This window comes from Macaca nemestrina, chromosome 6 (genome assembly GCF_043159975.1).
Source record: "Macaca nemestrina isolate mMacNem1 chromosome 6, mMacNem.hap1, whole genome shotgun sequence".
Classification (NCBI taxonomy): Eukaryota; Metazoa; Chordata; class Mammalia; order Primates; family Cercopithecidae; genus Macaca; species Macaca nemestrina.
The window spans coordinates 67183478-67197925 of NC_092130.1; the positions used below are offsets into that span (position 1 = coordinate 67183478).

The following is a 14448-nucleotide window of genomic DNA, read 5'->3' on the forward strand; positions in this document are numbered from 1 at the left end:
TCAGAGCTTTCCTTGGCTTGCTAGGATCATGACCCTTGATTTTATTCAAATATATATATATTTTTATATATGATTTCAGACTTATAGTAATGTGAAGAATTCATCTCACATATACTAAATGTTGAAAGTGACCAAGGAGGATTTAAAGGTAATTTTCAGTATCTTGATGGTATATTATATGATAAATAGGTTTCTTGATATGTTTTAATGTCTTTTATCATCAAAGTAACAATTAGGCCATTTCATTTTCACGAACTATCAGTTCCTAAAAGTAAGCAAGCACCACCAAATTCAGTTAGTCAACAAATATTGAGCGCCTGTGATTCTTTTATTTGCTAGTCATAATAGAGCTTTAAGTTTAAACTCTGTGTTAATGACAAGTGACTCAAAACATTCCCCTCCCCCATTAGCAGCCGAGAGTGGTAGGACTTACTCTTTTGCATATACACTGTATCTCCCTATTCTTTTTCCTCCAGTGTCTCCCCATCCTATGAGTTCTTTTCCATTTAAGAGCAGAGAATGATCAGATGAACAGAGTTGCTTCTGACAGAGTCATCCTAGACCATCTGTTAGACTGACAAAATTTCATAGTAGTTAGGATTAAATGTTATTTGTAATCTAGGGATTTGGGGCAGCCAAATATATCTTAGGTGACTCAGGATGGATTTGAATAATTCTCAAGGAAATGTTGATTTAATAATAAATGTTTCTGACATGCTGTTGCCATCTGGCTGGAGTTTTGGTGAAGGGAAACAAAGGGACAGTGAGAGAGAGGAGAGAGAAGTCACATATGTACCAGTTAGTATCACCCCAAAACTATAAATCACAAAGATATAGCCATTTTACTCCTTTTCTCAATCATTAGATTGTTTCTTGGAATGAGGGCTTAATATACTCAGGGTTTCAGAGAATCTGTCAAGTTAAGGAAACTTCATTGCATTCATATTTGTGTTTGGAGCATGTAATATGAATACTTTGGTCACCTTTTCTTAAATTCATGACTTGAGGTGCATTCTAGTCTGAGACATTGAGAGGCATTTGGGGATTTGAGATACACAGTTAGTTATCTAAGATAATTATAGGAAAACATCAAACCTTTCGGCAACTTTCCCCCCTCAACATGGATATTTTCAGCTTGTGCAATTTACGGTAGGTGTTGCCTGCATTTTCCAATATAACTTGCCATGTAAATAAATATTCCATATGACTCCAAAACAGTTTGTTTCAAAGAAGCCTGTTTCCTCTGTTCTGATAGCCTCAGATAAAGTGGATGGGCCTATAACACTCATTTCTTCTCTTCACTAATATTAGTGATAGTCAGGTTTATAGAGCACTGCCTGCCTGCTGGCTGCTTTGCTAAGTGCTTTACAGGTATTTCATTTAGCCCTGTAACAAGCTTCTGCAGAAGGTACAGAGGGGGATTTACTGTTGCTAGGGAAGCTCAGACTCAAGGTTTTTTACTTGCGTGGCCACTTCCGAAGTTCTGGAAGCACCTAGCTGTGGGCTCACAAGATTACAAGTCTTTGCAAATAACTGCCTGCTCCATACGCTTCAGACTTCTCCAATCCTGGTTTTGCTCCTGGGTAGATACTTTAAATCACCTCCATTTTATAGTTGAGAAGACAGAATATAAGGAACCTGCCCCAGGTCACATAGTGACTGGTAGAGCCTGGCTTTAAGCCCAGACCATCTGGCTCCAAGCCTCCTTGAAGCACTCTGCACATGGTGAAGAGTCTGGGTTTTTCTGAAGATCCATATGAAAGTTCTGCCTCATATAAATATTATATTAATTATACTTAATTTGCAATTCTATATTCTTGTGTTCAAATGGGTCCTTTAATAAATTTTCAAAGTACTTTTCGTTAAAGGTTTTTTGAAGTGTTGGTACATTGATGTGTGTATAATTACGCATTAATCTGAATCTGAAAGTTAATGTAAAAAAACTACCAAGTAAACTGACAGAGTCTCTGATCTCAGCTTTTTGGGCATGTGAATTCAGAATAGGGAGGCAAAGAGAGTGTTTGGAGATGCCTGAAAGCTGATGGACTTGCGCAAGGTGTGGACATGTTGACTAACATGGCCTGTTGCTATTATGTGCTAGTGTTTAGGCATCTAATTCTGGAAGACTGATTCCAAAAGTCATGTAACTGGACTCCTCATTCACCCACTGAAATCCACTGAGACCCAGTATCCCAGCACTGGAAGATAGATAACAGCCATACTATATTAATTGGATTAAGCAGAAACGCAAATCTCAAAACGATTCTGGATATGTTGTTTTCCTACTTCAATGTGGATGGATGTGACTTTCATGCTTGTTCTTTTCTCCCCTGGAGTTTAGAAAATTCAGTGTTAAAAGTGATACATTTTATTTTTGCTTTTATTTTCGAGTTTCCTTTAAGGTGAAAGCTAGTTTACAAATAAAATAGTATCTTTGTGCTTGAGGTGGTGATAAACTGTTTAGGTAATTGTATTTCATAGTTTGAGTCTACAGTATAAAACCAGAAGGTTGTTTAAATTCAAAATTATATAGGTCCCATACAACTTAGTGTCAGTAAATTGTCAGATATATAGCAAAAACTAGAGATTACTGTGGATTAATAGAGTTGAAGTGTACTAAGGTAGACAATGATTTGGATGTTCATTGGCAACACTGACTATGTGAAATAGCCTTATAATAAATATGACAGCTTGCAGAACCCTCTGGGTATCAGCAAAACCATGATATTTGTCTCAAAGTTCAATACATATTTTTGCTATTTCTTTCAGACACATTGGCAAATTGGTAATCATGACTATCTTAGAGACATTACTTACAACTTTCATAGCTGTCAAGAAAATTTGTTGGCATTTTCTTCCTACGAGGAAATTCCATTTTAGAGATGATATGGGGGAAAGAGGATTAATGAGAAAGATCATTAACATATTTGGCTGTGGGAACAAAGTGAACATAGGAGACAGCCATGACTAATGGGTGAAACAACACCCATATCCTGTGGTCATATGAACATTCTGAGTTGTGATCTGGCTAAATAACAGGTCTCTTTCATTTTAACTTGGTAAGAATATCTACTTTACAAAACTGAAACAAGAGGACACCACTTTGTAAGGATTTGTGTCGCAAGACAAATTTTAGATGGGAGCATATATTTACTGGTGATGTGTGAGAATGTAATACAAACTGAACTCCTAAATTAAAGAGTTGGAAGTGTGACATAAAGAAATTTCTAGCCCGGCGCGGTGGCTCACGCCTGTAATCCCAGCACTTTGGGAGGCTGAGGCGGGCGGATCACAAGGTCAGGAGATCGAGACCACGGTGAAACCCCGTCTCTACTAAAAATACAAAAAATTAGCCGGGCGCGGTGGCGGGCGCCTGTAGTCCCAGCTACTCAGGAGGCTGAGGCGGGAGAATGGCGTGAACCCGGGAGGCGGAGCTTGCAGTGAGCAGAGATCGCGCCACTGCACTCCAGCCTGGGCGACAGAGCGAGACTCCATCTCAAAAAAAAGAAAAAAAAAGAAATTTCTAAAACTGGGAAACTCTCTTCTCATGGAAAAAGGGATAGACTCGCAGGGAGTGAGAAGCACTGAAATAGGGAAATGTTTTAGTACCTTAATCCTCAGTAAAAAACAAAACAAAAAAGACTTACTCTCTGCATTTCTCACCAGTGATTGAATGTCAAGCTCTTGAGTTTTTTTTTCCCCCTGAGGAAACATTTCTGGAATTAGAGTTTTGGAGAAGAGGATTTGCTTTTCAGAATGAAGTCTTTAAAATTTTTGACTGCAATATATAAATTCTACAATCCAAGAAATTCCTGTAGCTAGGGAAGTGTTTGTTGGGCTTATCTCTTTATAATCAGAAAATTCCTTTAAGGTATGGGGAGCACGTAGGAGTATGAGAATAAGAATTGAGATAATGGTCTGTTTTGCAATCCTCTGTAGTAATACAGCTCAACTGATTGAAGAGAAAGTCAATGGAATGGTAGTTTTCATTTTAGAGAAATCACAATATGTGAAGATAGTCATGTAGCTAGGTTCAGAGAACGGAGGTGAAAATGGACACTGGGGTTCTTTACTCATTGCACCAAATATTTATATCTGCAAAATAGTACATTAATTTGTATCCTCCAAATACAGGAAGAGTAAACCTTTTTCCAAATTAGGCTGTGTTAATATATTTTACTGCTTTAGATGGACTAGATCCTTAATTCTTGTTGGATCAGTATAGCTTTGCTGAATTGAAAAGTCAGTGTGAAAAATTCTCTCTGTTAAAGGAAGAAATGTCAAGGTATTATAGCTTTCAGCTCATTATGCTAGAAGGAATGATAAGATGGGCAATGTTACATATAAGAATTTGATTAGGGCCCTCTTATTAACATTTGTGGTATCACATTGATTAGTTTCTGAAAACACATGGATGTTCTGTGTTGTTTATGTATGAGATATAAGTTCTCCCTCTCCCTCTCTCTCTCTGTTATCTAAAATTGTACTACCTAAGAGTCATATTTCAAGGACATTGATATGTTAGCTCTCTTAAGAGAGTCTTCAAATTGAATTTTAAATGAAGATATTTTTAAATGATGAAAGCAACTGTTAACATCCAGTAACAGTAAAAAACAAAAAACAAACAAACAAACAAAAAAAAACAAAAAAGCTTATTGCTGCCCTAATTTTGTAGGAAAAAGGATTAGACAATTTAACTGTACAATGGCCATTTTTAGAATCCACTATTTAATATTTTCTTGACTGAGGACTAAGAATCACATCAGGACTCCAATTTGCTTGCATCCTTTGACTACACATTAGCTAGAGAGAAGGTTATAGTGGAGCAGAAATGTGGCATATATGGTAGTGATGCATCCCTTAACAACTGGGATACCTTTTGAGAAATGTGTTATTAGGGGATCAGTTGTTCACACTTGATAGTGTCCTTACACAAATTTAGACGGCACGGCCTACTTACTGCACATCTAGGCCATATGATGTAGCCTATTGCTCCTATGCTACAAACCTGTACAGCATGTTACTATACTGAGTACTGAGTACTGTAGCCAGTAGTAGCACAGTGGTAAGTATTTGTATATCTAAGCATATCTAAATATAGAAAAGATATAGTAAAAATGTGGTATTGCAATCTTACAGGACCACTGTTGTATATGTGGCCTGTCCTTGACTAAAATGTTGTTATGCAGCACATGACTCTAATTGCAAAATAGTTCTCTAGATCACTAAAAACACTTGCTGGAGTGATTGTATCCGAACCCATGCAGAGGGCATTAGAAAAAAATAATCCTCACGAGGATCACTTTTGCTGACCTGAAAACTTTTCATCTTTTCTTTTTAAGCTAACTCCTCCATTTGTGTGTTAATTGAAATCACTAATAGTTCACAATATTAGGTGTTTGGAAAAACATCTGATTGCAGTTTCTGGTTGCTATTAGTTATCATTAAGTGTTTACTTACAGGGTATTTAACCTTATACTTCTTTAAAGAAACAGCAGTATTTTTTCAGATTCTGAGCATTTTAAATAGGCATTTAGTTGAGATGTAATAGTGTGGCCAGAACACAGCTGTCTCTTGGCTGTTTTCTCACCTCACTGGCTATCCCTTCTTGGTCTCCACTGGTTCTTCAGCCCCTGCCCATCCGCCATGTTGGGATGTCCTAAAGCGCTATCCTCCCACCTCTTCTCACTCAGTGCCAGGGCTGTAAAAAACCATCCAAACACTGACCTCTAAGTCCATACTGCCAGCCCAGACCATAATTCCAGACTCATATTCAGCTGCCGCCTCATCATCTTTTCTTCAATGTTTAATAGGTATTTAAAACTAAACTTTCTAAAACCAAACTCTGAACTCCACATTCTTTCCCATATGTAAATGGCAACCCAATCCTTCCATTTTTGCCGGCCAAAAACATTGACATGTTTCTTGATTCTTCTTCCTCATACCCCACAGTAATCTGTCACCAAACCCACAGCTAAGCTATGAGCACATGTATGATCTGTTTTTGATGGCTTGTTTGCTCCGTGTTTCTTGTTTTTGTAACTGGTCTCTGCATCCACCCTTACCCTCTACAGTCTGTTCTCACCACAGCAGCTGAGTGATTCTTTTAAAATATAAGTCAGAGGCCGGGCGCGGTGGCTCAAGCCTGTAATCCCAGCACTTTGGGAGGCCGAGGCGGGCGGATCACAAGGTCAGGAGATCGAGACCACAGTGAAACCCCGTCTCTACTAAAAATACAAAAAATTAGCCGGGCGCGGTGGCGGGCGCCTGTAGTCCTAGCTACTCAGGAGGCTGAGGCAGGAGAATGGCGTGAACCCAGGAGGCGGAGCTTGCAGTGAGCCGAGATCGCGCCACTGCACTCCAGCCTGGGCAACAGCGTGAGACTCCGTCTCAAAAAAAAAAAAAAAAAAAAAAAAAAAAAATATATATATATATATATATATATATATATATATATATATATATGTCAGTTCATGTTATTCCTCTGCTCAAAACCCTTTTTCCCTTGCACCCAGTATAAGAGCCTCTAAGTCCTGAAAGTGGACGCTGTATGATCTATACCCTACCTCTACCACCACCTCCACCTTCCTTCTTGTTTTTGCTGCCCCAGATACATTGGTCACCTTGCTGTTCCTTGCATTTCAACAACGACTCCTCAGAGCCACGCTTTCCCCAGGCTTGTTGCTCACTTCCTGTAGGTCTCTGCTCAAATGTCACCTTATCATTGAGGCCATTTGGAGCTTTCTATAAGTCTGGCAATACCCTCCTTACCACTCCCTCCATTGCCTGAATTCTCCAGCACCTCTGGGGTGTGTGTGTGTGTGTGTGTGTGTGTGTGTGTATGATAGGTATGTGTGTGTAAGAACTCATTCCCACAAGATAGCATGGGTCCCTCAGGACCCAAACACCTCTTAAAGTTCCCACCACCACTCAACACCATTACATTGGAAACCATGCCTCAACATGAATTTTGGTGGGAACAAACCATATTCAAGCCATAGCAGGCCCTGTGCCTATTCAGAATGTTTAAGGGTTTTCTCCTGTGATCTCAGTGTCTTAGGTTTGGAAGCAAATTTGATCATTCAACATCTACTTCAGTAGGCAAGTTCTCTGATCTATTAAGTTTAATTGAGCCCAGGCTCATTGGGGCTAAAGCATATACCTTGTGATTTCATTGAAAGTAGCCTGGCATCATCTGTTGTTCTGTAATACTTGGGTTTGGCTAAATTGGACCAGCCTTTAACTAGAAGGATGCATTGGTCCAAGAATGAAAGATCAGACTGACAGCTGATGAGCAGTCTTCCTTTACAGATTCTCTTTACTGTAGGATTTCCATGACAGGTCTAAAAAATGCAGAATAATGGAAAATGATAGATCTTGTAGGGGAAAAGAGACTACTTTTTACTTTTATTATAGGAATGAAATGTGTTTGCTGTCCATCTCCTACTTTATAGTATTATACAGTAGTTTTAAGATTTGGATCCTGCTTATGAAAAATTTATAAGTCATCCCCATATTGTTTGTTCTAGAAAGCTTATGTTCTACTATCTACAGAAACATATGATTTGGCTTTCTTTAAAGATTTTTTTTAAATGGAAGGGATATTATTCTATAAATCATTTATTTAAAGTACAAATATTAGTTAACATGAATGAATAAGCACCACAGCTATAGGATAGGAGCTGAATTCAAATTTGGGAACCATGTTCTCTAGCTGGAAGGCACCATGTAAATAATTTGAGTTATTATAAATTATGGTCTACTTCAGGAATGAAATGTTTGGAAAATGGGTGTTTGAGTTATCTAAGGTATGGCTATATACTTCTTATAGTGCCTAACACCAGATTGTTTGGCAGACTTGAACAGGCTTATATTTTCTGGTGCAATGAAGATGGTGTTGGGATACCACTGATGGAAGTTACTCTAGAGATAGGATAATAGGTAGAGATAACTTCAAGAGTCTCAAATGTGTCTAGAGAAATATTATAGGCAATTTTTGTTAACGATTTAAAGCTTTGTAATGCTCTAATGCTAAACAAAGTCACTTAATTATTCCCTTTTATAAATAAGTTATCATATCACATCGAAAAAGTAAAACTGAGCCTGGGTGTCTCTGCTACTGTTAAATATCCCTGGCATAACGGCATTGCCTTATCCTTAGCAAATAACAAAATCTACATTCTTAATTGTTCACAGTAATATACAAGTCAGGTATAATTATCCCCATGTTCAGATGTAAAAACTGTTCAGATAATTAAAGTAACCTAGTTGAAATCATTCAACTGGTTAATAGCAGAGACAGAGTTTGAACTCAGGCCTGAGTCAAGACTGTCTTATAAGGCCTCTTCACCCAGTGATAAGTAATACTACAAATAAAACATTGTAAAGTTAGAATTTTAAAAACTAAAATTACCCATAATTTTATATCCTAGAGATAAATGCTTTTAACATTTTAAAATATTGTTCCTTATTGGTTTATGAAAATGTTCAATTAGCTTAGTTTAAGCTCGTGAAAAGCATATGGAAATCATTTAAATTGTAACATGTTTTCTTCTAAAATGGTAGTTAATGACCCTAGCCCCTCAAACTAAATTGTTAGTTACTTGCAAATGTTGTGGCATTTAAACACACACATAATTTAATTTGAAAATAAAAGCTGTCATTTGAAAGCCTGATTTTGTTCTATGCATGGGTGCCACAACACTTCTCCAACCTTTTCACCTTGTTGCACTCCTGTGCATATATGTTCGTGGGTTTCCTGTTGACTGCAAACTAAAATTTGAGCGCATCTCATTTTTCTCCCTCATGGCTCCTACCTTTCCAGTCACATTCATCCTTTGTGAGTCATTGTTTTCGGTCCCATCCTAGCCCTTCAGTTCCACTCCATGGAATAGAATAAATTTATCCCAATAAAACTTTTTTTTCCTCTCCAGAAAGGTTTTTTCTGCTACCTTTCTGGGGGTAGGGGAAGAAAACGTTTGTTTGTTTGTTTGTTTAGTTTGAGACAGAGCCCAGGCTGGAGTATGGTGGCACAGTTGTGGCTCACTGCAATCTTCACTTCCCAGGTTCAAGCAGTTCTCTAGCCTCAGCCCCCTGAGTAGCTGAAATTACAGGCACCTGCCACCGCACCTGGCGAATTTTTTTTTTTTTTTTGTATTTTTAATAGAGACAGAGTTTCACCAGGCTGGTCTGGAACCCCTGGCCTCAAGTGATCCACCTGCCTTGGCCTTCCAAAGTGCTGGAATTACAGTCATGAGCCACCACGCCTGGCCCAAAACAACGTTTCTTGTGTTGCCTCTACCACCTGCCAGCTCTCTCACTTTAACCTTGGTTTCTTCATCTCTAACGTTAAGACATCAGATGTCATCACCTAATATCCTTTCTGGTTCTGGCATTCTGTTGTTCTCTCTGCTTCCTGGGATGCCTGTGAGCCTGTGTTCATGACTATGCAGCACATGTCAGTGAACCAGGAACAGAGGAGGTGCCTGATATAGGTTTCCTGGGTAGTGATTCCTATCCTCTTACTGTAATTGTGTTAGAAGATCAAGGAGGTGAAGGACTCCATGGAGCGTATATTCATGAAGTACTCTAAGTTCAGGCTGTATGAGGGTGTGAGTATTCAGAGGGAGCGACTAGGAGAATATCATCAGTGTCACCAGCTTTCAGTAAATTCCAGAAGGTAACTCAGGAGACCCAGATAAAGTTTAGTGAGAGTGAGGTAGGGAAAGTGGAAGGGTGGTTGTGAAGTTTTGGTTGAAGAAGAGAACCTTGACATTGACCTCTTAGAGGTAGAGCAGTTCTAAATGGTGGCAGAATTCAAGTGATGACTGCCTGGGTGCATTCGAACTGAGATCTTTAGGTTAGTGGCTGTCAGAATACGTTGAGTGTAATTTTAGAAGAAAATTCATTGATCAAATTAGTTCAATGGAATGTGGGGGAAAACATGTAAGTATCATATGTGAAGTCAGATCAGAATGCAGATGGTAACTGGTGTTGTGATGTTGACATCTTTGACGCTATGTAAGAATCTGGACATGCTCAGCTCAGAGGTTATCACCAAGTAAAGCAATGTATATAAGGCTTTGGATGACAAATAAAGTATTACACAGACATATCAGTAGCTTGGCTCTTCTGGATGTGGCTTCATTCTTCAGCTTCTTTTTATTTTTAACTGAGTATAAGATCAACTAGGAACAGTCAGCACTCCTACATTTCTTATGTCCTGTCTAGGTACCTCTCAGACCATGGTCCGTATACCACTTTCAGTTTTCAGCCTGTCTGCCCTATGTAATTGATCATGTGGCAAATCTTTTCCTAAAGAGTTATTTTCATATTCCCTGGTTGGATTGTTTTTGCGAACAGGAGTGTGAACTTAGACTTATCTTGTGGCATCTGTAAAAGATTTGAAGTTAGTAGCAACCACACATGGCCATTATTTGTACTTCAGGAAAGTCCTTTTCCTGACCTTTCAGTTGAGGTTTTTCCTCTATTTACTCCTGCTTGAAGAGCTGTTGTCTGGATTAGTGGTGATACTTTTGGAATTTACACAGAGGAAAACATACAGTTTACCAAGTCTGGGAGCCTTTAAAGTCTTCTGATCTTCCCACAGTGCTGTTAAAAGATTCAGTGGTTATGCCACCATTAGAAAATGCTTAAGGATGAGGGCAGTTTCTCTGAGGAAAGTAGGCGTTTTCAGTTTCAGGCCCCTCCAATTCAGACTTTGAATAAAGAAAAATAGTTGGCATGCATTCACTATAAAAACTATATAACAATACTTGGCCAGGCGCAGTGGCTCATGCCTGTAATCCTAGCACTTTGGGAGGCCGAGACGGGCTGATCACTTGAGGCCAGGAGTTCCAGACCAGTCTGGCCAACATGGTGAAACTCTATCGCTACTAAAAACACAAAAATTAGCTGGATATGGTGGCACATGCCTGATCCCAGCTACTCGGAAGGCTGAGGCGGGAGAATCACTTGAACCTGGGAGGCGGAGGTTGCAGTGAGATGAAATCGCACCACTGCACTCCAGCCTGGGTGACAGAGTGCTTGAGACTCTGTCTCAAAACAAAACGAAACAAAACAAAAACTATATAACAATACCCACTCCTCCAAGAATTGCTATGAGCATTCCTTGAGTTACTGTTTGTAAAAGATCTGAAATGGTGAGTTCCAGGAAGTGTTGCTGGTTGGTGTAGCAGCAGAGCAAGGAACTTGTGATTCAGTGGGGAGGGCCTGGGAGTCCTTGACCTGCAAGCAGGGAGGAAATGCCAGTATGTGGGACAGAAGGTTTGTGGGGAGTGCCAGTTTTGAGGCTAGATGTAAAGAAATGAAATACTTATTTGTTGGTTAAATGTCAAATCTCTAGCCAGGTAATAGAAACAAACCTATGAACAAATGATGCATCATTTTCTCTGCCCTTGTACCCCTCTTGCCCTGACCAGTTTACCGGTTTCTGCCCTTCTTGATAGATCGGTCATTCTGTGGTCTAGGCTAGGAACTTTGACTTCTCCCTCTCCCTTGCTCTTTATCGAATTACCAATTAATCCCTGCTTTTAAAAAAATTCTCAAGTAGCCTCTCTTCCTTTCCAGTTCCTACTTCCACTGCCTTAATATAGACTTGTTGGATCTCCTGCCCTGTCTTTGCCTCCAGTCGTCCTGTTATAGGCTTGGCACTATCACCAGAGTGATTTTATCTAATAGCAGTTTCAGAAATTCAGATGCATCCCCAGGGTCAAAATATGTTGAGACCTTGGGGAACTAGGAGAGCTCCAAGGGGAACGGTACTTTTCAACTCTAGGAATCATGGATTCTTTATGGCCAGATGTTCTTAAGAGAAGCCAAAAACCCAAATTTGTTGTGAAGTCCCAGAGTTTTAAACTTTGGTAATTAATCCAAGTATTTCACAAACAGAACATGCTTATGGGCCTCCAGCAACTTCTGCTCTCAGTGCCCTACCCTAGGCACATAGACGTTGCCTGGTAAGTCTCCTGCCTGCCTCTCAGCCTCATCTTCTTGCACTCCCTGTATCACACTTGAAGCCGCCCTGACAGCTTCGTTTGTGTCCCATTTTTATACGTGTGTCACTGTCCCTATTGATGAAGTCCTGACTGCCTGGAATACACATTTTGACTTCCTCACACGTAGTTTGGCAAAGTTCACCTGCAGAAAAATATCTGAGCCCTAGGTGCCGAGTTGCAGTGATGGGTGGAATAGTCCTTGCCTTCATCACCTTTGTATTCTCTGATTGGCTCAGGTATCATACCCACAGGAGAGCCTTCCTTGACGACTCCTACATCCTACCCCAGGGTTGTGTGTTCTTTTTACCATATCTCCTTCCCCTGACAGTGCACTGGGTGCAGAGGTCTCCTTGAGGACAGGGGTTGTATCTTGGTCACCTTTGCATTCCCAGCTCCTAGCAGAGTGTTTGACACCGTATCGTTGCCCCATAAGTCAAGCAACAGAAATATGTGCCATTTCAAAATGTGATTTGAATATTATCTTTGTTTCTCCCCCAGTGAGAATTAATCTCTTCTTCCTATACATTCCATTACAAATGTATTTTTATCCCGTTAATACATTTAACATCTGACAAATGAGTTGTAGTTGGCTCTGTGACTTTGGATATTACTAAAGATAGGACCTAGATTCACTGGTGAATTTATTTAAGAAAGAAATAATACCAGCTCTACATAAATTCTTTCCAAAAAAATTGAAGTAGAGGGAATGCTTATGAACTTTATGAGGACAGGATTACCTTAATGCCAAAATCAGAAAATGTATTACAATGAAAGAAAAGTACAGAGCAATACAATATCTATATGAACATGGATGTAAAAAAAGGCAATTTTAGCAAATCAAACCCAATAATATATTAAAAATGATAATACATCAAAACCATGTGGGTTAATCCTAGCAACACAAAACTGGTTCAGTATTCAAAAATCAGTGTAAATTACCATATTAACAGACTAAAGAAGAAGAGTGATATGAGCATCTTAATAGATATAGAAAAAGAATTGACAGAATGTAACATGCATTCATGATGCATGAATAGAGGGAACTTTCTCAAATTCTCTTGAGAGACTGGAGTTTTACTATTACTCAAATCAGTCTCCCCACCTATTTGGGGATCAGAGTTTTAAAGGATAATTTAGCAGTGTGGGGGAGGGCAGTGAATCGGGAGTTCTGATTGGTCAGGTCAGAGATGAAATCATCGGGAGTTGAAGCTGACCTCTTGCACTGAGTCAGTTCCTGGGTCAGGGCCGCAAGACCAGATGAGCCAGTGTATCCACCTGGGTGGTGCCAGCTGATCCATGGAGTGCAGGGTCTGCAAAATATCTCAAGCACTGATCTTCGGTTTTACAATGGTGATATTATTGCCAGGAGCAGTCTGGAGAGGTTTAGAATCTCATAGCCTCCAGTTGCATGCCTCCTAAACCGTAATTTCTAATCTTATGACTAATTTGTTAGTCCTGCAAAGGCAGTCCGGTCCCCAGGCAGGAAGGGGGATTGTTTTGGGAAAGGGCTGTTATCGTCTTTGTTTCAAAGCTAAACCATAAACTAAGTTCCTCCAAAAGTTAGTTTGTCCTGTGCCCAGAAATGGACAAAGACAGCTTGAAGGTTAGAAGCAAGATGGAGTTGGTTAGTTCAGGTCTCCTTCACTGTCTCAGTTACAATTTTTGCAAATGTGGCTTTACCCAGACGGGGATAAATGCAAACACATCTGTGTTCACCACTTCTATTCTCTTATTTTCTTTTATGACAACGTCTCATTGTGTCACCCAGACTGGAGTGCAGTGGCACGATCAGAGCTCACCGCAGCCTTGACTTCCCCGGCTCAGGTGATTCTCCCACCTCAGTCTCCTGAGTAGCTGGGACCACAGGTGTGCACCACCATACCTGACTTTTTGTATTTTTGGTAGAGACATGGTTTTGCCATGCTGCCCAGGCTGGTCTCGAAGAACTCCTGGGTTCAAGCAATCCACGCGCCTTGCCCTCCAAAAGTGCTGGGATTATAGGCATGAGCCACCATGCCCGGCCTCACTGCTTCTTTTCTTTTAGTATTAGGTGCCATCTAAAAGTGTTTACCACGTCTATTCAACATTGCACTAGATATTCTAGCCAGTGCAGTAAGGCAAGGAAAAACAATAAAAGGCTTCCAGATCTTAAGAGGGAAATGTAAAATTTTCTTTATTCAAAGACAAAATAACTGTCTATGTAGAAAATTCTACAGAATCTACAAAGAAAACTGTTCTGTTAGGACTAATAAGTGAATTTTACATGGTTACCAGATACCAAGGAAATATAGAAAAAGCCATTGTATTTCTGTATTCTAGTAATGAACAATCAGAAATTGAAATTCTGTAACAGTATCACAATATATCAAAAATATGAAATAACTTAGAGATAAATTTGATAACATGTGCAAGATTGTACACTAAAAAATAC

At 39.5% G+C, this 14448-nt stretch overlaps 1 protein-coding gene across 4 annotated transcripts in view; it reads left to right on the plus strand.

The window, feature by feature from the left end:
* Positions 1 to 14448, plus strand: part of LOC105499974 (MCC regulator of WNT signaling pathway) — a 480351-nt gene that overhangs the window by 265905 nt on the left and 199998 nt on the right. Inside the window, exon 2 of one of the 4 annotated variants that reach the window (XM_024787157.2) lies at positions 80 to 148. The exons of 2 other annotated variants lie outside the window; for them this stretch is intronic. In XM_024787157.2, coding sequence (XP_024642925.2) covers positions 119 to 148 — 30 coding nt within the window. In that variant the 5' untranslated portion in view covers positions 80 to 118. Of the gene's footprint in view, positions 1 to 23; positions 149 to 14448 lie in introns of those variants that run through there. One more of the 4 variants, XM_071098602.1, reaches the window with a different exon arrangement.